Source organism: Lolium rigidum, chromosome 7 (assembly GCF_022539505.1).
Source record: "Lolium rigidum isolate FL_2022 chromosome 7, APGP_CSIRO_Lrig_0.1, whole genome shotgun sequence".
Classification (NCBI taxonomy): Eukaryota; Viridiplantae; Streptophyta; class Magnoliopsida; order Poales; family Poaceae; genus Lolium; species Lolium rigidum.
The window spans coordinates 229,200,824-229,224,688 of NC_061514.1; the positions used below are offsets into that span (position 1 = coordinate 229,200,824).

General features: G+C 44.3%; 1 protein-coding gene across 1 annotated transcript; it reads right to left on the reverse strand.

The window, feature by feature from the left end:
- Nucleotides 1–16,841: 16,841 nt before the first annotated feature.
- LOC124674002 (protein CURVATURE THYLAKOID 1B, chloroplastic-like) lies at nt 16,842–18,635 on the reverse strand. The gene is made up of 5 exons (XM_047210047.1): nt 18,317–18,635; nt 18,134–18,220; nt 17,969–18,031; nt 17,825–17,862; nt 16,842–17,133 (listed from the first exon to the last, which is right to left on the reverse strand). Exons 1-5 carry the CDS (start codon nt 18,509–18,511, stop codon nt 17,073–17,075), a joined length of 444 nt encoding a protein of 147 aa, XP_047066003.1. The 5' UTR covers nt 18,512–18,635; the 3' UTR covers nt 16,842–17,072.
- Nucleotides 18,636–23,865: the final 5,230 nt, after the last annotated feature.

Sequence of the window (23,865 nt, forward strand, 5' to 3'; positions counted from 1 at the left end):
AATCTGAAACGAATTCATGTTTAATCATAGAGGCTATGTCAAGTTTTTCTACGGGGAATGGAATATCAAAATGATGAGGTTCTACATTATGAAAAGCTAGTAAACGGGAGGCGATGAGGCCTCCACACATTCCACCTTTCTCACGGTTAGTAGCAAGTCTATAAGCTATTAATGCCCCCAAATTATAAGACCTACTATTTTGCGAGTGCTTGCAGCTAGAAAAGCCAAATCCGGGATAGAAAGTTTACCACCAATCCTTTTAGCGAGAACGCATTTGGTAATAAAATAAGCAAAGTAGCGGATAGCCGGGAGTTGAATACTAGTGATTTTACCACTTTCACCTGAGAAACTCCTTCCATCGCAAATCATCTTGTAAAGATCCGAGAGTTCTTGCGGCGATCCCCTTATCTTCTCGCACGACCCCCATTGCGGTATTCTAATTGCTTGCACAAAAAGCACTAAATGGCAAGTTGACGGTTTTATTGTAAATTTTATACTTGGACCGTGGGGTTAGATCGCGACCAATTAAACTTGAAGTCCTGCACAAAAGCCATAGTTAATTTTACATATTGTCTTGGTTCTCCTTCAACAAAGTCACTCAGCCCTGCACGAGAAATTAGAGTTTGAACATCTTCAAATATCCCTGCGCTTCTCATGAAATCCGCGCACGGGTAGTAAGAGGGGTATACTCCCTCTTCACGATTGACTATCATAACTTGTTGGACTTCCAACTCTTGCTGGTTCAAGTGGTATCTATTCCGTTCCATTTTCTGAAATTTTTAACAAACAATATAAAACTTGATTTGGTGACATATAATTGAGGGAAACTACCATAGGAACTTGCTAGAGTACTAATCATGCCTCCAAACTAGTTTCTACCACTTAGAACAAGCATGCAAGCTCACTAAACATGTTACCTACAGCAGCAAAATATTCAAGATATACTCAACCAAACGAAATTCTACTTGGATGGGTGGAGGAGTCACATACCGAAGAGCAAATGTGCCAAATTTCGGACGAAATCTGGGCTGAGCAAAGAGATCGAAAAATGCGGAGCTCCGGAGCAAAAACGCGAGAGAGATGAACTTGGTACGAGTTTTTCGGGAGAGAGAGTGTTACGGGCGAAAGAGATGACGAAGTGGGGCGGAGGGGAGCCCACACCACATGGTGGCGCGGCCACCTCCTTGGCCGCGCCGGCCGGTGGTGTGGCGCCCTACGGTGCCCCACGGGTCATCCTCCGGTGCACCCGAGTGCCTCGTCGAAAAATAGGACCAACGGTATAATTTTCGCGAATTTTTGAAAACTTTGAAAAATGCACATTTTACGGGTATTAAGTTTATTATTACTGGCCAGGAAAATTTTTGAAATCTCAAATCAACTAAGAAACTTTGCAAATTAAAAATGCTACAGCAACTAAAGCAAGTGGAGGAAGAAAGAGATGTTGTTTACCTCCTCTATGCATGTAAAAGGTATTTGTTAACAAGGTTGATCAAGTCTTGCCACCAAATAAATTTTACATAGCATAAGAAGAAATAAACCTCAAATCAATCATGTTACCTTGAACTGTATTGATATGGATCCAATCACGAGAGTTTGATATTCTTCTTTAGGCTCATATATAGGACAATCAATGGTTCCCACTTTGATAGTTCTCACATGAGAAATTGTATTAACTCCGCACGCTTTTTCAATCCTCTTGGGGAAATAGACGGTGTGTTCCCTATCATCAACATTGAAAGTAACCTTTCCTTTATTGCAATCAATAACAGCCCCTGCGGTATTAAGAAAAGGTCTCCCAAGAATAATAGACATATTATCATCTTCAGGCATTTCCAATACAACAAAATCAGTTAATATCAAGCAATTAGTAGTAACTTGAACAGGAACATTCTCACATATACCAACAGGAATAGCAGTAGATTTATCAGCCATTTGCAAAGATATATCAGTAGGTATCAACTTATCTAGATAAAGTCTCTTATAAAGAGAAAAAGGCATAACACTAACACCGGCTCCCAAGTCACATAGAGCAGTTTTAACATAATTATTCTTGATAGAACAAGGAATAGTAGGTATACCGGGTCGCCCAACTTCTTTGGAATTTTGCCATTGAAAGAGTAATTAGCAAGCATAGTAGAAATTTCCTCATTGGGGATTTTCCTTTTGTTAGTAACAATATCTTTCATATACTTGGAATAAGGTGGCAATTTAATAGCATCAGTTAAAGGGATTTGCAAGAATAAAGGTTTCATCCAATCACAAAATTTATTATAGTGTTCCTCTTCCTTTGATTTTAGTTTCTTAGCAGGAAAAGGCATTGGCTTTTGCACCCAAGGTTCTCTTTCATTACCATGTTTCTCAGCCATAAAATCTTCTTTAGTATACTTTTTATTTTTAGCATGCTTTTCAGGTTCCTTTTCAACCTCTTCTTTATCAGGAGTATCATTCTTATCATTATCTTCATTATTATCATGTTCATTGCCACTTTCAGTTTCAGCATCGAAATAGAAATACTATTAGGATCATTAACGGGTTCGAGAGGATTCTATAACATTTTTATGTTTCTTTTTCTTTTTCTTCTTAGAATGAGCACTAGGTTCAATGCGTTGAGAATCTTGTTCAATTCTTTTGGGATGCCCTTCGGGATATAGAGGATCTCGGGTAGAGACACCACCTCTAGTTGTTACTTCATAAGCATGTTTCTCTTTAGAATTATTCCCTAACAAGTCATTTTGCACTTTAGTGAGTTGATCAATTTGAGTTTGAATCATTTGAAAATGTTTAACAAGCATCTTAACATCATTGGAGGTTCTCTCCACAATACCATGCAATTCACTAATAGCTTGAGAATTTTCCATTAAATGATTCTCTACTCTCATATTAAAATTTTCTTGCTTAACAATATAATTATCAAACTCATCTAAGCATTGTGCAGGAGGTTTCGAATACGGAATATCTTCCCTAGTAAAGCGTTGAAGGGAGTTTACCTCAATCATGGATGAAGGGGGAATTATCTCACATATATCTTCTATAGGAGGTAGATTTTTCACATCTTCGGATTTAATACCTTTCTCCTTGAGAGACTTCTTGGCTTCCCTCATATCTTCATCATTCAATTTAATTAAACCCCTCTTCTTCACTATTGGCGTTGGAGTTGGTTCGGGCGTATTCCAATCATCATAATTCCGGCCTATTTTAGCCAATAATTCTTCGGCGTCGTCCGGAGTTCTTTTCTGAAAACACAACCAGCACAACTATCCAGGTATGCCCTAGAATCAATGGTTAGTCCACTATAAAATATATCAAGTAATTCATGCTTTTCTAAATCATGGTCGGGCAAAGCTCTAATAAGAGAGCAAAATCTTGCCCAAGCCTCGGGCAATTTCTCTTCATCTCCCCGATCAAAACTATAAACTCTTTGCAAAGCAGCATGTTGAGCACTAGCAGGAAAGTATTTCCGAAAGAAAACGAGCAAGCAATTCTTTTGGACTTTTAATAGAACCAGGTGGCAAATTATTATACCAAGTCTTAGCGTCATCCTTTAATGAGAATGGAAATATTTTAGCAACAAAGTAAGTACGCTTCTTAACATCATCGAGAAAACAAGCTACTCAAAGTAGATAACTCAGTCATGTGTTCAACGAGCACTTTCTTTTTCGGTACCACAAAAAGGTGTTTTCTCAACAATAGCTATATGAGATAGATCAAGAGAAAAGTCATAATCTTTATCCCTAATGTTTATAGGAGATGTGGCAAATTTAGGATCAGGAGACGAGTTTATATCTAACGGTGTGTTACGCAAGCAACTTTTTAATTTTTCTTGCATCGGTAGTAGCATGGCATTTTTCAATAAAATCATCATCAAGCTCCACATAATCTTCATCAAGATCATCACTAGAGTATTCAAGTTCGGGTGAATTAACGGGTGTAGTAACATCGGGAATTTCAGCATTTTCAATTTGTCTAGACCTAGCAATGGAAGCATCTAGAAAAGTTCCCAATGAACCACTATCATCAAGCACGGCAGAAATATTATCGGTATTATGAGAGTGTTCAGATTCAGCGGATGTACCCGCATGCGAAGCATGTGGCGGTGAAACAAGTTTATCAATCACGGATGGTGAATCAAGTGTAGCGGAGGTACTCGGAATTGTACCTTTTCTTGTAGTGGATGGTAATATGGCGATCTTAGTATCGCGAGGTTTACCCATGATGGAGAATTTGCAGCGAACAATATCAATCCAAGTGAACTTCCAAATAAAGCTATGCTCCCCGGCAACGGCGCCGGAAAATAGTCTTGATGACCCACAAGTATAGGGGATCGCAACGGTCTTCGAGGGAAGTATTACCCAATTTATTGATTCGACACAAGGGGAGACAAAGAATACTTGAAAGCCTTAACAGCGGAGTTGTCAATTCAGCTGCACACTGGAAACGAGACTTGCTCGCAAGATTTTATCGATAGTAACAGTTTTATAGCGATAGCGATAGTGAAATAACGACGGCGAGTAACGGAAACAGCGGTAGTGATTTTAGTAAACGAGCGGGATTAAAATACGTAGGCACGGGGACGGATTAACGGGCGTTGCATGGATGAGAGAAACTCATGTAACAATCATAGCGGGGCATTTGCGAGATAATAATAAAACGGTATCCAAGTACTAATAAATCAATAGGCATGTGTTCCAATTATAGTCGTACGTGCTCGCAATGAGAAACTTGCACAACATCTTTTGTCCTACCGGCCGGTGGCAGCCGGGCCTCAAGGGAAACTACTTGGATATTAAGGTACTCCTTTTAATAGAGTACCGGAGCAAAGCATTAACACTCCGTGAACACATGTGATCCTCACATCACTACCATTCCCTCCGGTTGTCCCGATTTCGTCACTTCGGGGCCATTGGTTCCGGACGGCGACATGTGTATACAACTTGCGGGTAAGATCATAAACAACGAATATCTTCATGAAACAATAACATGTTCAGATCTGAGATCATGGCACTCGGGCCCTAGTGACAAGCATTAAGCATAACAAGTTGCAACAATATCATAAAAGTACCATCTACGGACACTAGGCACTATGCCCTAACAATCTTATGCTATTACATGACCAATCTCATCCAATCCCTACCATCCCCTTCGGCCTACAGCGGGGGAATTACTCACACATGGATGGGGGAAACATTGCTGGTTGATGGAGAGGCGTTGGCGGTGATGGCGGTGATGATCTCCTCCAATTCCCCGTCCGGCGGAGTGCCGGAACGGAGACTTCGGCTCCCGCGACGGAGTTTCGCGATATGGCGGCGTTACGGAGGGTTTACGGCGACTTCGACTTCTCTCCGGGCGTTTTTAGGTCGAGGCGAATAAGTAGTCCGAAGGGGGCGTCGGAGGCCGGCCGAGGGGCCACACCACCCGGCCGCGCGGGCCCCCACGGGCCGCGCCGCCCGGTGGTGTGGGGCCCTCGGGCCTCCACTTCAATTGCCCTTCGGCTCCGTTAGTTTCCTGGGAAAATAAGGCCTTCGCATAAATTCCGAGGTTTTTCCCGAAAGTTGGATTTATGCACAAAAACGAGACACCAGAGCAGTTCTGCTGAAAACAGCGTTAGTCCGTGTTAGTTGCATCCAAAATACACAAATTAGAGGCCAAACAATAGCAAAAGTGTTCGGGAAAGTAGATACGTTTTGGACGTATCAAGGAGTACGGCACTTCCTTCCGTACAGTGCTTCAAAGGGGGCCATCTGCAAGCTGGCTTGATAGCTGTTGTTGTACGAGAATTCTGCATACGGCAAGCAGTCTTCCCACTTGGATCCATACTCTAGCACACATGCTCTCAACATATCTTCCAGTATCTGATTGACTCGTTCAGTCTGTCCATCTGTCTGCGGGTGATAGGCGGTGCTGAAATTCAGTCGAGTTCCGAGTCCTTCATGTACTTTCTGCCAGAATCTGGAGGTGAATCGGGATCCTCTATCGGGTACTATTGACTTCGGGGTTCCGTGCAAGCTGACTATCCTTGAGATATATAACGCTGCGAGTCTCGGTTCTTGATAGGTGGTCTTGACGGGGATGAAGTGGGCTACCTTGGTCAATCTGTCTACCACTACCCAGATAGAATCATTTCCTTTACTAGATTTGGGCAGTCCGGTGATGAAGTCCATTCCTACGGAATCCCACTTCCATTCGGGAATCTGTAGGGGTTGCAACAATCCGGCGGGTCGTTGATGTTCTGCCTTGACTCTTTGACAGATATCACACTTGGCGATGTAGCTTCCGATTTCCCTCTTCATTCCATGCCACCAAAATTGTTCCTTCAAGTCTTGGTACATCTTGGTACCTCCGGGGTGAATGGAGTAAAGGGTGTCATGGGCTTCTTTCAGAATAACTTGCTTCAACTCTGAATCTGACGGCACACAAAGGCGTCCGATGTACCATAGCACTCCTTCTTCATCTTCGGTGAATCCCGGTGCTTTTCCTGCCGCTATTTGGCTCTTGATACCATCAATACTAGCATTTCCCTTCTGGGCTTCCTTGATTTGACTAATCAGGGTGGGTTGGAGTTCAATGCTGGCTAGAAATCCTTCGCTAACTAGCTCCATTCTAAACTGTTCAAACTCTTGAAACAGGCTGGGTTGCTCTTCTGCAATCATGGAGTTCAAGTGACACGGCAATCTACTCAAAGCATCCGCTACCACATTGGCCTTGCCGGGGTGATAGTGAATTTCCATATCGTAATCCTTGATTAACTCTAACCATCTTCTCTGCCTCATGTTCAGCTCCTTCTGGGTGAAGATATACTTCAAGCTCTTGTGATCTGAATAGATCTCGCATCGATTACCCATGAGGTAATGACGCCACACTTTCAGTGCTAAAACCACGGCTGCTAACTCTAAGTCATGGGTTGGATAGTTCTGCTCATGCTGCTTCAGTTGCCTTGACAGGTAAGATATCACTTTCCCTTCTTGCATCAACACACATCCAAGACCAATCTTGGAGGCGTCACAGTACACATCAAATGGCTTGGTGATGTCCGGCATAATCAATATTGGGGCTGAGGTCAGTCTGCTCTTGAGCTGTTGGAAACTCTCTTCACATTTGTCAGTCCATTCGAACTTCTTGTCCTTCTTCAACAACTGAGTCATCGGTCTTGCTATGCTCGAGAATCCTTCAACGAACCGGCGGTAATATCCCGCCAATCCGAGAAATGCACGGACTTCAGTCTGGGTGGTTGGGGCTTTCCATTCTTCAACGGTCTTGATTTTTGAGGGGTCAACGGCAATTCCTCCTGCAGACAAGATATGTCCCAGGAATCCTACTTCCTTCAACCAGAACTCACACTTGCTGAACTTGGCGTACAACTGATGCTCCCGAAGGGTATCTAAGACCACTTCCAGATGATGCTCATGTTCTTCTTCGGACTTGGAGTAGATAAGGATGTCGTCGATGAAGACAACGACAAATTTATCCAGGAAGTTCATAAAGATCTTATTCATGAGATTCATGAAGTAAGCGGGGGCGTTGGTCAATCCAAACGACATGACATTGTACTCATACAATCCATATCTGGTGGTGAAGGCAGTTTTGGGGATATCGGTGGCACGAATCTTTAGTTGGTGGTAACCAGTCCTTAGATCAATCTTCGAGAACACTTTGGCACCGGTCAGTTGGTCAAACAGATCTTCTATCTTCGGTAAAGGATACTTGTTCTTAATGGTGACATCGTTAAGCTTACGGTAATCTATACATAAATGAGTGGCACCATCCTTCTTGTCCACAAACAAAACCGGCGATCTCCAAGGTGACGCACTTGGTCTAATCAGACCTTTGAATAGCATATCGTCCAGTTGCTTCTTCAGTTCCACTAACTCTGCCGGGTTCATACTATAGGCTCTCTGGGCTATAGGTCCGGTTCCAGGGATTAACTCAATGATAAACTCGATATCCCGATCCGGGGGCATACCGGGTAGATCATCGGGAAACACATCGGGGTATCGACAAACGACCCCGATCCGATCCAAGGTGGGTTTAGCTAGACTCTGGTTGCAGGTGAAATTTCTGGGCAGTCTTTCAGATATGTGCTCAACTAATATTCCGGTGCTACTAGTCATGGTGATGGCCTTCTTGGCACAATCAATCAGTCCATGATGTTTCGACATCCAGTCCATACCCAGTACTAATTCCAAACCTTTTGTTCCCAGAACAATCAAATTTGCATAAAATTCTATTTCATGAATTCTGATAGGAACATCTTTGCAAATTTTTCTAGCTTTAGTGGTTGACCCAGGTATTTGAACTATCATGACATGCTTCAAACTGATGGGTTGAATCTTACTAGTGTATGCAAAATCTTCAGTAACAAACGAATGCGATGCTCCAGAATCAAACAGCACTCTTGCAGGTATTGAGTTAACAGAGAACATACCCAGCACGACATCTGGGGCTTCCTGAGCTTCTTCCGCACTCATGTGAAAGAGGCGGCCGCTGCGGTTGTTCGGGTTGTTGGGGGTGAACTTCTTGCCGTTGGCGACACGGCGTTGCTGCTGAGCCGGGCCAGAGGTGTTGGCGGCAGTCTTGGCGAGTCTCTTGGGGCACTCGTTGGAGTAGTGCCCCACCACTCCGCACTCGTAACAAGTGATGGTGGACTTGTCCTTGGGGGTGATGGGAACAGCGTTGCTCCCGGTCCTCGGAGCGAGTGTTGGAGGTGTTGTTGTTGTGGTTGGGGGCTCGGGGGTGGAGCGCGGTTGAAGTTGTTGTTGTTGTTGTAGTTGCTTGTTGTTGTGGTGGCCTCCTGGCCTGGGGTTTCCTCCACTCCGGTTCGATAACCCGGACGTGAATTCTGCATCGGGGGCTTGTTGTTTCTTGGGGCAAACCCTCCACTTGAGCTGGGGCGATACTTGTGGGTGTTGCTGGGCCCACTCTGATTCATCATGCGGCGCTTGCGGCTTTCATTGGCTTGGTGGATTTTTCCCTCCATCTGGATGGCGGAGTCAACGAGGGCTTCTAGATCAGCAAAGGGGATGTTGATCAGCACGATCTGCATCTCATCATGCAGTCCATTCAGGAACCTCTCCTTCCTCTTCTCATTGGTGTCGGTCTCATCCGGGGCGTACCTTGACAGAGTGAGGAATCTGTCGCGGTATTCTACCACGGTTAGACGGCCTTGCTTCAGTTCGCGGAACTCATCCCTCATCTTCTTTATGAGACCCGGTGGCACATGATACTTGCTAAACTTGAGCTTGAAATCTGCCCAAGTCATCATTTGCCCCGCATTCAATGCGCGAGCACTTGTCCACCAGGCACGTGCAGGTCCTGCCAGATAGTGGGTGGCAAACAGCACCTTGTCATTCTCTTCTACTCCGGCAACTTCAAGATTGTTCTCCATAGTCTGGAGCCAATCGTCAGCATCAAGGGGTTCCTCCGTCTTGCTAAACACCGGTGGATTGGTGTTCTGGAAGTTCTTCAGTTTTGACCCAGGGTGGTCATGGTTTCCGTGGTCCTGATTGTTCTGTGCAATCTGTTGCATGGCCGCGATGTTGGCTTGTCTCTCGGCTCTTTCAACCTCTCGATCTGCCATCAGAAGCTGCAGCATTTGCATCATCGCGTCCTGATTCATGTTGCGAGTCGGGGGTGCCATCTGAACAGGGATATAGATTATGAGACGAGAGGGAAATTGCTATGGCTTATTTTGGATAAGGTTTCACAAAGTTTAAAACTTTGAAAATTTGATATGATGAAGCAAACACACAAACTTAATTATTCAAGTAGCAAATATTACAAACCAACAAACCGGAGGGTTTGAAGAACCCTTTCAACAATCTACGATACAAGGGGGTGATACAAAGGACCGATACAACTCATGCTACGCAAGTGCTCATAGGGGGGAACTACTCTCCGTCTATGCGGATCGGGAAGGTGGTATCCATCCCGGCAGTCAGGTGCTCGTGGCCATCCTGGAAGTCCAGGTCTTCATCTTCCTCCTCCTCGTAGTCGTTGTCGTTGCTCACGTAGGAGTAGCCATCCCCCTGGATGTCTTCTCCCTCGCCTTCTCCTTCCAGCCCCTGGAGCTGTTCCGCCTGGGTGGCGACGGTCTCCTTCAGTGCGGCGATCTTGGCCTTGAGGCGGTGGATGGTGTAGTCCTTCTTCGAGACCAGCTGGCGAAGAGTCCTATGCTCCTTGGCGATGACCTTGATGGTCTCCGCCAGCTGATTCAGCTGGAGGTAGGTGTGGTTGGCGAATGCGTGGGAATTGTCCAGCTCGGTGCGAGTCTCGAACAACATGAAGTCGAGATGATCCACGTGGTGCCTCAGCACGGGGTGGAATGGCAGGTTGATGGGCAGCCCAAGGGAGGTGTGCCTTGCAAAGTGTGCAAAGCGTTCCCCCTGGATAGCCACCGAGTTCTGCCCGCACAGACGGGCGAGGGCTTCTTGCAGAGCGCGTGCAAGTCCGTCCAGCCAGTTGTTCTCTCTGAGAGAGAACTGGATCTGGCGGAACATGGGTGACTCAGGCTTCCCGGGGAGGTTGGCCATGATGACCCATTGAAGCTGTCCCCGGGCTGGTCGGCGACCCGACCCCCGTAGGAACACAGGCGGCGAGCGTCCGAGAAACTCTGAGAGGGCAAACAGGTCCCTTTCAAAGATCAGATCTCCACCGTTCGCCAGCTCGTACACCTGGGTTTGGATGAAAGGCTCCATCGGGATGATAGGCTCCATCTGTATAGGAATTGATGAGTAAGTTAGAGAAGTGCAAGTGTTCAAAATTTTAAGTAACTTATAAATAAGAGTATGAATTTGCTATTTGAAAAGATCTCAAAGGTAAGGGTATGAATGTATTTTTCATAACTATTCAATTCATTAAATTTGAAACTAAGTTTGTCAAACGTCCATTCTAACTAGGGTCTCCTAAGGTCAAACAATGGCTCTGATACCAACTTGTCAACACCCGGATTTTTAAGTCCAGATGCCTATTATATCATACATCGCAATCCCAGGAAGATTGTTTTTGCGAGACATAATAGTAAGTAGTACAGAGTCATCATTTATTACAACACATACTTGTCTTACAACAACGGATCACATGATCCAATATTACACAAATAGATGGTTCAACATCACAATTAAGTAGCGGAAGCGAGGTAGTAGTGGACTATCTATTCCACAGGCAACGCTTGACGTTAGAAGACGATCCTAGTTATCGTAGACGTCCTGTTGTCCGTCATCCTGATACTGTTGCTCCTCTTCAAAGTCTGGCATTTGAATAGCCAGGGCAAAGCCATGAGTACTTTAAAGTACTCGCAAACTAATACTAAGGTAATTACTTATTTAGTGTAGTAAGGGGTGCTAAGCTCTAGGTTTATTTGCATAAGCCAAGTTTTAGTTCATCAAACATTTATTAAAGACTCATCATTTGATAGACTAACTCAAGTGGGAACATTAGTGTCATTCCCACAAATCATTTGTGATCCAAGTCAAATCACCTTTCAATTCATCATTCCTTTTTAAGATCAAAAATTCTGATAACGGAATAGTATGGCCTTTCCAATCGTCCATAACCGTGGACACGGCTATTCGAATAGGTTTAACACTCTGCAGAGGTGGTACTCTTGTGCCACAACTTTTTGTTACATCCGTCGAGGATAACCCCGAATCATCGTAACTCAGTACGCGGATCATCAACCTTAACCTTTCACTTATATATACTAGTATAGGCACCTCTCCCCATGAGCTTGGCCTCCCGGTGAAAACCAACTGTTAACCCGGGAACTGCACAGGGCTTGGGTCGTACATTCACCTCATATTCACATCATTTCCCATATACGGAGGCAGCCTCGGCGTAACCCCTATGATTCTTGTTTAGAGGGAACCCATACTAAAATACACAAGTTTCTAGTTAAGCCCTACCCATAATCAGGTATTGTGGGGGTACTTGTAGAATTGGAAGTGTGTCACATTCAAACCCAATCATCAGTTTTCATTTAAATTCACCAAGTCAACCATGTCACCTTCAACTTCACTTTCTTTCAAAGTCATTTCACTTCACCAAGTTCCCATCTAGAGTAGTCAAATTTTATTTGATTAGCACTAGCAACTATTTCATGAGGGGTGCTATCTAGCTTTGATTTGTTCTAAGCTAACTTTAAATCTTGTTCTACTCTATACCAAGTGAATCATAAATCAAAAAGTACTTTGAAATAAATAAGCAAAAATAATTGCAAGGTAAAAACATGGGATAGGTAATACATAAAATTAAAGGGTGATGGTGCCTTGCTCTTGTAGAGCTTTGCATCATGGTGGTTAGCAAGAGTTTAGCTTGCCTTGAGCAGAGTAGTTGTCAAAGTTTTCCTCCTCCTCTTGAGAGTAGGCTCCTTCCTCTTGGTATTCCTCGTTACTAGCGTCTATATACGAATACGAGGTACACAATCACCAAACAAGACTTACATGCTAGACTAAAACACACAAAAGGGTTCACCCAACTAATTCTAGCATCACTTCAAGCATGGTATGGTGAATTACTTGGTTTGTTCTTATTTAAGAGAAAAATAATTTCCTCTCATTATAACTATTTATTTGATTTTCTATTTAAGTCTTTGGAGAAAATAATTTCCTCTCATTAAATCCTATCAAGATTTAATCTCCACAAATAATAATAAGGTATGAAATATAAGTTGACCAAGGTCAACATTTCATATCTATTATGAGGGAGTAATAATTTAAATGAGGTGCTACACCTCATACAATTTAAAACTAACATTTAAATGGTTTAAAATCTCTAAGTAATAACAATCAGAGGTTTATTAGCCTAAGGTCATTTCCTCTTATTGTATTACTTAGGATCAAGATTTAAATGAGAGATTAGCTCTCATACTATTTATAAGATTTAAATTCCAAGATTTAAATGCACTAGAAATGGCTACATAGCCATTATTTTGATCCAGTACATGATCATGCAAACAACTTGGCTATATTATTGCATAATCAATTAAAGGACGTCAATTGTGATTTATGAGAGTTGGAATCAACTCAAAATCAATTATGGTTGAATTTTAAATAAAGTTTCCATTTGCAAAAGTCCCTGTCTGTTATTTTTAGCATTTTAATTCTACTATGAATTTGGAGGTGGGACCAGTGGCATTAGTTAGATAATTTCATTGGCTTTCCAACGGTATAAAGTTTGCTAGATTTGGAGTTGTAGATTTCAAACTATTCAAATTTTACTAAAGCATCTGCAGGACATTTGAATTATTCCCAAATCTAATATTTGAATACTTGGGCTAGGCGGGAAATGGAAACGGGCCGAAACGAAATTAAACGAGCATCGCGCAGCCCAACAAGCATCTGGTGCCACTGGGCCGCCCTGACGAGGTGGGGGCCACCCGTCAGTGGCTCTTAGTCGAGCGAAACGGTACGCGTGATGTAAACCGTCGGATTAGAAACAGATCGGGTGGTCGAGGATCGTCGTCGTCTCCGACGGGATCCCGACGTGCTGGCGGCGTGACTGGGGGGTCGGAGAGCATACCAGGCCGCCGGCGATCGAGGGAGAGGTGCGCGGTGAAGTGGAAGTAGATGAGGAAGTCCCTGGTACAGCGGCGGAGCTTGGCGAGGCTCCAGTCGATGGCGATGTTCTGCGAGCTCCGGCGGCGGTGATCTTGCAATTCCGGCGATGTAGAGTGTAATTGGACTATCTACCGAGTGTGGGAAGAACCGGTGATGAGAGGGGATGAGATTGTGTGAAGAAGTTGTGCTCGGAGCTCCTCTATTTATAGCCGGGGAGGTGGTGCCGTGGGTGCCGTGAAGGGCCGATCATGGCGCGGCGTCTCCGGCGCTCGAAGGGGCAAGTGAAGGACGGCTAGGCGTAGGCGTTATCCTGGCGATGCTCAAGGTGCAGCTGGCGCAGAGAAAAGAGGATGGGATCGATCGGGAGAGGGTGATGATCGCGGCAGTACACGCGGCCGAAAGTTGATGAAGACGACGGTGATGGTGCATGCGCGGGCTATGGAGGATGTCTAGCTGCTAGAGGGTGGCGCGGAGACGAGTGATGCAGCGGTAGCCTTTGCAGAAGAGGACGGAAGCGATCGAGCGCGCGGCGCTCTGGCGCGTCCGGAGCACGCTCACCGCGTGGCCCGGCATGCCCCGGCATGGTTTTGGACGCGCCTCTCCGGCCAATGTCGTGCGCGCGCGAGCCGTGGCCGTGCACCGTCAGGGTCCTTGTGCTGTGTAGATGCTCCAGGACAAGGATTTGATGAGAGAGGGAGGCCAGAGAGATCAAGTGCTTTGGAGCCGGCATGGATACGGCATGAAGCTTTTCTCCCCTTTTCTCCACTTTAAACGAAGAGGGCAAGTACGGGGCTTGATGCAGAGGAACCTTATGATCACGAATTAAAGTTGGTTTAGGCAAAAATCCATCGTGTAATAGCATGTATTGCAAAAGCCAGAAGTTGCCTCAAACATTTTTGAGGAATTTTGGAAATCTTTTTGGTGAGTCTCAAACATATAATTAATGTGAGAGAATGGTGGTGGTGGTATTCAATTTGGAGCTGTTTTGCAAAAATTTCAAAATGTGGTCATCTTCACTTTGATTCAAAGTCCTCTCTTGTCAAATTGTTTCGGTCAACCTGGTCAAAGTTAGCATGGGTGGTCAACAGCAAAGTTGTTCACTTTGACTTGGTCTTGGATGAGGTGTCAATGGTTGACCAAGTTTGGTTTAAGAAAAGATAAAACCAGAGGGGTAAAGTAGTGAAGATGTTAAAAAGTGGACATATGACCATGATCATATGTGTGATGGTTTTGAGATTTATTTTGATTTGATTCTGGTTTCTTTGATGCATTTGTGTTTGTTTAAGATATATAAGTATTTTACAAACCAAAGATCAAGCAATGGTGGCCTTTGGTGATGATTTGCAAAATTGGCCCTATGTGTATGTGAGGGTATTTGGCCCAATTTTGTATTTCTTTTATTTCTCTCCAAATGAGGAGCTATGATCATGAATTAGGGTTTAAGAGCAAGTGATCAACATATGAACACTCATCATGGCAATTGCACAAAAGAAAAGCACACTTATGCATGAAACTATATGTGACACTATATGCATAGAAAAAGTTTTTGTTTGTTGCAAATTTTGAGTAATTGAATTCTCTCTCTTTATTTTATTTGGTTGAAATTTGGGATGTTACATTGTGCATGCTTGTCCATGGTCTTGCTTGGTTGTGCTTTTGCATGCTTGTTCATGCCATTGCTTGGTTGTGCTTCTGCATGCTTGTCCATGGTATTGCTTGCTTGTGCTTCTGCATGCTTGTGCTTGTGCTTGTACATGACATTGCTTGCGCTTGAGCTTGACATTGCTTGCTTGTGCTTGTGCAGAACTGACCCTTCCTGGAACTGTTCTCGGGAGGGCCCATACTGGACGCTATCGACATGGCCGTTCGTGTCCAGCTGCGTGACCCCAACGTAGCGTTCATGGAAGCCCACCACTAGATCATAGCGTCGAGGCTTCACGCCGGCCATCCTGCGGACCTAGGGCATGCTGCCAGGCAGCGTCTGCCAGCGTTCTTCATGCAGGTGGAGAGCCACGACCTCTGTGCCCTCGTCATCCCGCCGTACATGGAGCAGCCCCTGATCACCAAGTACAAGCTCAAGAACAATGCCCCCCCCCCCCCCGGTGAAGGTCAGCTTGTACTTGGGCCAGTGTTGCGAGTGGAAGGTGCAATTGCAGTTGACAGGCCAGCGCGCCGGGTTCATCAAGTCCTGGAGCGAGTTCGCCGCCAAGATTTTGCTGCACGTCGACGACACACTCGTCTTCACCCCTCAGGACGACGGCTTCAAGGTCGACGTCTTCAGGAAAGAGACATCCTGCTCCAGCGTCTTCGGCTGCAAAAGGCACCGCAAGGGCCCTTTTGCTGATCCTCGCCGTTAAGGTGTTGCTGCTCCATCGCTGCCTCTGTTTATGTCTGATCCTGTAGTTGTGCTGGCCTCCAGGAGGCTATTAAACACTTCTTTTGAGCATATCTCACTGTTGTGCTGGCCTCTAGGAGGCTGTTGAATACTGCTTTTGGACCTGGGTAGTCTGCCCCCAGGTTTAGGCAAGTGTCTTACCACTCTCACGCTAGATTAGGAACTGTTAAGTACTCTGTTCGTTGTGTATAAGTATTTGTTGTGCTTATGATCGTGTTTGAGCTGTTTATGTGCCGTTGTATGATGGTAAGGTCACCATATTTGAATGTGGTGAGGAGAAACTGTTGGTGCCCAAAATGGCAACTAAACATATGTGATGTGGCTGATCAGAGATAGAGCGTTGTATCCAAGCATCCAAACAATGTGCACTTCTGTTCGGGCCGGTGCAGCACAGACTACCAAACGATGGACCAAGAGTGACCCGTGGCCCGTTCGCGACGCACAGGGGTGTCCATCTCGCTACGCCAGTCATGCAGGATTTTGGCCCAGCCTACCAAACGCGCCCCATAGGATTCAGAATGGGCTGAGCAAGGTAAACAGTGCCACTTCTTGCCGACAGAGTAGAGCTTGGTTCGATTTAGTAAGCGTCTCATAAGTCATAAGGTGAAAAAGATGGGAACTATAAATAAATTCTATACTACGTACTGGATTGAAGTGGATACATCACAAACAAGGTGGATACTAGATATCCACATTTTGGTTAGATAATTATGTACCTTCCTGAGTAGGCAAATAGACACTGCCAGCGCTTAAAATAAGAAACAGAGAACACCATGTCATTGTTATCAGTAAGAGAAATTTGCACGTGTTTGTTTGTTTCTGGGTTAATCAATGGTGATATGATATCGGATGATCAAAATATAAAGAGCAAACTGAATGTTTTCTCCAACCCCCACATCGACCTCGAAAAGACTGAAATATATCATAGTTATACATTCGGAATTCAGAGTAATCGTAGGGACAGCTCATCAGTAAGTTTTTGCTCTGGCTTAAGCCAAGAGGAACAGAAGCAAACAGTAACGACATCCATGTTAGATATCACTAGCTACTTATTGATTCTGAATGGTTGCTCACTGATGCAGCTCGAGGTACCCTCTTCTTACCGAAGTTATTTTGTAAATGCTGCTGAATTAGCTGCTGCTTCCGGTGATTTCATTGTAGGTGCTCTTGATGTTGCTGATCAGCGCTTCCCTGCAATACATAAACAAACTGGACATGATAAGAATCTTATAAGATATATAGTTACTGTTGTGAAAGTAATTCCCCAATCTTCTTTCATAATGTAAGATATGGATGTAAACTTAATAGTGTTTCATTTTTTCTGATATTTTCTCATCAATTGTCTATCTTCTCTCTCTCTCTCTCTCAAGCATCTGTCAGTACGTTGGCTCACAAATTGCGGAGATGGGGATCTTTTCTACTACTCTCTTGATTTTACTGCATGTTAACATCCGGGCTGAATATGATTTATAAGAAGAAAAGCGAGGGATCTTAAATTTGGTTTACAAGTTGTGCAGTTCTTATCCATGGTTGCTTGTACACCCTATACACCAAAGTAAGGTGGAAAAGACTCCATCTCGTCTCAAAGAGGTAACTTTTCAGTGTTAAGCCAATTGATGGAATGCATTGAATCCTAAGACAATTTACGAAACCGGCTTGCATATCCTTAGCAAAACCTAATGAACTTTAAATGTTCAACTCTACTGGCATCAGTTTGTGGATTGCTGAAAGCAATGTATCATCTTGAGGTTCGTTGCTTTGAATTTTCTCAAATTGGAACTACTGAAACCGACAGGTATAACCAACTAAAGTGTACATTATGGTAATGGGAAACCGTGAAAGTTTCACAAAGTGAAGGATCACATGAAGAGGTTGAACTGACCTGTCAGGCTGGAAGATGAGGTTACGGTATGTGAACCACTGCATCACGTAGTAGGAGCGTTGGTGTTATGAAAGGAATTAATTAATTAGGAAGCAACATATCGAGAGATAAATAGATAGGTATACATTATTGATGAAAACTTACCCCTGTGTACCCGATGCCAACCAGCTCCAACACACCAGGCAAGATAGGAAGCTTGTCAATGGCCTAAAATAATGCACACACACGAACAAATAAAGAGGCATGTTTGGAGGGAGAAGAAGAATAAACATGCTGTAATTCCTATGTCAGGTGCTGCTCCGTCTGTACCTTGAGCGCCCCTACGGCCGTCCATAGCGCGACGAGCCCGGCGACGCCGATGGTGGCCACGGCGTACTTGTCCTCAACTTTTGCCCACTGCCTAGAAGCAACAGCAGCAGTCAGTCACAACGTCGGACGCACATTGCCAGAAACCATGCAGTGTCTGCGCAAGCAAGCAAAAGGTACTCTGACCGCGTCCTGCGCAGCCTTGACGATCTCGGGTGTCTCCGCCGGACCCTCGTCGGAAGCCGCCTTCACGACGAAGTTCCGCTGTACGACCTTGGTGGAGCGTACCGAGAAAATGACGCTCTTGGTGCCGGCGCCGGCGCGGCTGCGAGGCAACGGGGCGAGGCCCAGCGGCGCGGCGAATCGGCAGGCGGTGGCCATGGTCTCTAGACAGAGCGGAGCGCGTGTGATTGGTTGTGCTGTGCGTAGGAGAAGGTGGGTAAGGGTAACACGGTGACCGTGAGTCCGGTAGGATTTTGTGATGGTGCTGTGATGGGGTGAAGGAGGTGGATTTTGGTTGGATTTGGCGCGGCGAACGCCACACGTTGGAGAGCTGGAAATCGGCCTACGGATAGACCTCCCCTCCGGTAGTCCCCAGTGTACTACTACGGTACCAGTACTACGCAATATATACGTACTACTGCTACTACCCAAAAACCTCAACAAGTACTAGTATATGTGATATGTTGGATCACAAGTATATATTTGTAGACTACGACATTGGAATTGCGTAGGGTGCGCGTACAAGCCACCCCGTGCGAATCAGGCCGGCTACTGTCCAAGGATATGATCCACTGAGTATGCCAGAGCAGGGGTGCAAAATTAGGCCGAACATAATCACTTCCGGAGTGTACAAACTGCCACGTTATCGATAACAAATGATTGATTTGTTGGCACGTCATCTTCCTTCAAATAGTGCCAGAAAGAACACTGAGATAACCCTGTTAGTGATGCGGATCCCAAGAAAATCTAACAATTTGCTCCCAAGGGCAAACCTTTTTTTTCAAATGGAGGCAAAAACTTTGCCCCAATCAATTAATTAAGAAAAGTGTTAGGACAAGATAGTCCGTACAAGACAGACTTCTTTCCTAATCTTTTCTAGAACTACCATGTGCGGAGCACTTTTGTTACGAAAAATCCTAGTGTTACACTCGTACCAAATTTTCCAAGTGACAAGCAAGGTGGGCGAGGCGATGCCCTTTCAGTTGAAGCCCCCATTCATCATAATCCTCCACCGATGGTCTATAGTGATCCCCAGCCATTGGCTAGGGAGCTAGTTTTATTCCCCATGCGCCTAGTGAAGCGACAATGGACAAAAAGGTGGCACACCGATTTCGTAGTTTGCTTGCGAAGGGGGCAAAGACCGCAATTTGGCGAACCTCTTTTTTGGAACCAATCCGCTGTCAAAATCCTATTTTGCATTAGAAGCCAAGCAAAGAATTTTGTTTTGGGAGGAGCCCACAGTTGCCACACGGATTTGTGCATGATGGAGGTCGTGGAGCCAAAGAATTGCACCTCGTAGGCGGATCTCGCCGAATAGTGACCACTTCCGTGAGCTTCCAAGAGATGTCATCATCAACCTCTTAAAGGAGATGCACACTTTGAAGACGAACCCAAAGGTCGATAAATTGTGCGAGGTGCTCTAAGGTTGTGAGGGAGGTCAAGTTAATTTTTCTCACCCAACCATTTTCCTTCATCGTTTGGTTTACCTTCCATAATTTCCTCTTGGAGATGTCGAAAATGAGTGGTGCAATGTCCTTAGGCGCTCTCCCATCAAGCCAAGGGGCCTCCCAAAATGGATTTTTGCAACCCATGCCAACGGTAATCGTGGTTGCCGCATAGAAGATTTCCATGTCCTCCTTAGTGCATGGATTGCGGTAGCCCGCCCAAATTTTAGTGTGCTCCTTCCACGCAAGCCATGGCCAACATAGGCGGAGGGCCGCCGCAAACTTGTCCAAGTTCATGACCCCAATCCCTCCAAGCTTATTTGGATGGCAAACGGTTTCCCAATTAAGTTTGCACTTTGCACCATTTGTCGTGGTTTTGGCTGACCAAATGAATGCTCTCTTAATATTGTTGATGAATTTGAGGGTACCCGGAGGAATAGCAAGAGGAGTGATGTAGTAAGTTGCTTGTGAAGTGATGACCGATTTCACCACCAAAGCCGCCCGATCGGCCATAGTGATGTATTTTCCACACCAAGGTGGAAGCTTCCTGGCGCACTTGTCTTCAAGATGTTGAAAGTCGAACCTCTTGAGTTTCCAAACCTAAAGAGGAAGACCAAGATACTTCCTTGAAGAATTTCTTGAAGGTTGATGTGACCACACTGAATAGGAACGACGTTACTCTTTGGGAAGTTTGTACATAGGCCGGTGATCTCCCCAAAGCTCTCAATAATCTTGGCCAAGTTGATAATATCCTCTCTTATAGGCGCTAGGAACACCGCTGCATCGTCCGCGTATAAGGATGTACGAATGATTGTACCGTGGCCCTGGAGCTTATGAAGGAACCCATGCTCATTGCCACATCGAGGATTTGGGAGAGTGGGTCAATGGAAAGAATGAAGAGGAGGGGCGATAAAGGATCGCCTTGTCATAGGTCACGGCCATGCAAAATGGTCTTCCTGGAAATTCCATTGAGGAGGACCCGAGATGAGGAAGTAGTTAACAAAGCGGTGATCCAATTCCGGAAACGGCGTTGGATAAGGTCCAAAATGAAATCCCATCAGATGGATTCAAAGGCCTTGCGAATATCAAGTTTAAACAATAGAGATGGCGTGTTGCTCTTGTGGAATCTCGTAGCAAGGTTCTTCACATAGAGGAAATTGTCGTGGATGCTTCTCTTTTTAATGAAAGCGCTTTGGGAGTTGGAGACAAGTTCATTCATGTAAGGACCAAAACGAAGGGAGAGAACTTTGGCCATGATCTTTGCAATAGCATGGATGAGGCTACTCGGCCTAAAGTCCACAACGTCCTCCGCACCCTACTTCTTAGGTAGAAGAGCGATGTTGGCGGAATTAAGCCAATGAAAGTTGGCCACATGGCAGAATTAAGCCAATGGAAGAGTGATGTCCGCAACATCCTCCGAAGGGCAAACTCATTTTATAGCCATCGGCTTAGCCCACACGCGTATTTTTTCGGTAAAGGACGATTTATTGTTTGAAAGAGATTATCATATGGATATAAAGGTATAATTAAAATGATTTTAGACCTGGTATCTACATATGTAGAATGCAAACAGACATAACAATCCAAACAAAACAAAAAAAGAACAAAAAAAAAAGTTATATAGAGCTCATAAAACGTGTGGGATGCTAAAGGGCCAATTAGATAACATTGTAATCCATATGGGATAAAAAAATATCCATCAATGTATCCTCCAATTATGTAGACACCTTTATAAACAGATCTTAGTTCTCCATACATTGTAGAGATGACTATGACCTGCATAGGAGAATATTTTTATTACCATTAAAAACCAAGCCATTCCTACATAGTCAAAATGATCATACTAGAAATACGAATTCTAAATTTATGATCAATCCCATGTAATCAATTGCCAAAAATATTTGCAACACAACTTAGCGCATACAAGTTGGAAGTTTCTTTGGATGACTAGCCATACAGAATGTGCCAACTTACACTGAAAAAGTAAGTGACTAATTGTCGCCCTATAGTGACATAAAAACACACTTTGTCCTTCCGTGCTAGTTTCAGTTTCCAACTGTGTCTTGGTAAGGATTAACTCGGCTATCATGATCTGAATGAGCAAGCATTCTATACATAGAATCCACTAAGAATTTACCTTTCTCGTGTAGATTCGACCGATTCATCGAACCCTTGCGATAATTTGACCATTACCAACCGCCCTATTAGGGAATTACATACCACAAGCCTAGCACTAATTAAATCCCATATAAAGATTACATTTGGTAGAGATGTCTCCATAAGCGTGAAAATTGTATCTTTCTTGTAACAAATAATGTTTTACAAAATTAGATATTATTCCTGGAGTGTGGTATTCCTCAACCACTTGTCCTCCTAGAACCTAATTTTTGGGTCATCCTTAATATTAAACACCCAAAGTGAAAGAAGTGTTCCTTCATCGCTATCAGACTGACCCAAAAATGTTAGTCATCCGGTTTCGAAAGAACATGTGACAAAGATTTTGAGCGTATGTATTTTTCTTATAAGAGTTTGGCAACCCCCATCTTTGGTGACAAGGTTGAAAAGGCATTTTCGATAAGGACTGTGTTTTTAACCCGAATGTCATTATGCCTATGAAATGTTTCATATTGTTTTCATATTTTCTAGGTAGAAATGTGTAAACTTGCATATATAGGAAGTTCTAGAATTCCATATGCAAGTCGTTCAGGTTTAGTCGGCCGCATCTATGGTCAACTGATATCAAAACCTAGCCCAGGGATTTAATGCAACACACATGTTGAATCTTCAGCAGAAAATCATAGGCAGCAAACATCTTACGGTTAGCAGCAGAAATCCCAGAGTACTAAGGGACTTGAATCGCAAAATAAATTAAAAGAAGGTGCTCGTTTTCTTACCCTTCAGGGATTACAAACAACACATTCACCAGGCTTCAGAGCCACATCTCTTGGTCATTTTGTCGCCTGCACATGTGTGTCGCCAACATTCTTTCATCGTGTGTCATCCATATCAACATCATCCTTCTTCATGCTTCAAACCATACAGATCCGCTTCACATCAACGTCAATGGGTGAATGGTGGGTCTAGAGGCATTGTGAGTGGCTAATGTGGTTCACTTCCAACAGGCAGAGTATTAGTGTAGGGGGAAGCTTCCAGGAGAGATGAAAGCACGAGAGCGGTGGGCTGGTGGAAGAGGATAATTGGCCAATAATGGCGTGGAGGCGCACGACGGCATGCGAGTGTCCGTGGATAGGACGGCTATGATGGCCGAAGAAGAAGGGGAGTGTGCCGAAGGTGTAGTTGTTGAAAGTGCATGGAGCCCTCATGTATGGTTTTGGTAATAAATAACAATCCCTATGAACTAATGTTTGCATTGAGTTATATTTGTAGGAGTTGTCTGTAGGAAATGCTTAAACCATATGTTGGCTTAAAGGTTGCAATAATAAGAAATAAAGTGCAAGATCAAGATGAGCCAACTCAAAGAGATCATATACTTGAAGCTTGTCATTCATATGGCGTTCATGGATATGTGAAGATGAATTGAAGAAAGAGCTCTCCCATAGTGGAGTGTGGGGGAGCAATCCGCAAGAATTCATCAAGCAAGCACAATCAAAAAGGCATTCCATCTTGTTGCGGTCAAGATCGTCATCATCGAGTTCAAGTGGAATACGCAAGTTTAAGGTTTGTTCTTGATAGGGTTTATTTCTTACTATCTCGTGGTTTAGTTGGGAGACCGGTTTATAGGATAGTGGCCGTACTATCAAGGGGCTCTAGAGTGAGTAACTCGATCGTATCGTTCGGAGTGCGGTCAAACCTTTGCATCCTTGCATCATATTTCTTAGTTGTTATTTGGATCTTATCCATGTGTTGATTTAGAGCTTGTGGTTATTCCATGACAAGCTCTAGTTCATCAAAAATGGATTTTGCGTGGATCACTTGTTGCGTTTTCGATATTGGGTATTTCTCGGTTCTCCGTGTTTAGAGGTTTCACTCTAAACATCATAAATCCTCCCCACATGTTTTCATATTTTCGATATTGGGTTTTTGTGGGGGTAGGTCTTGTGGTCCTCT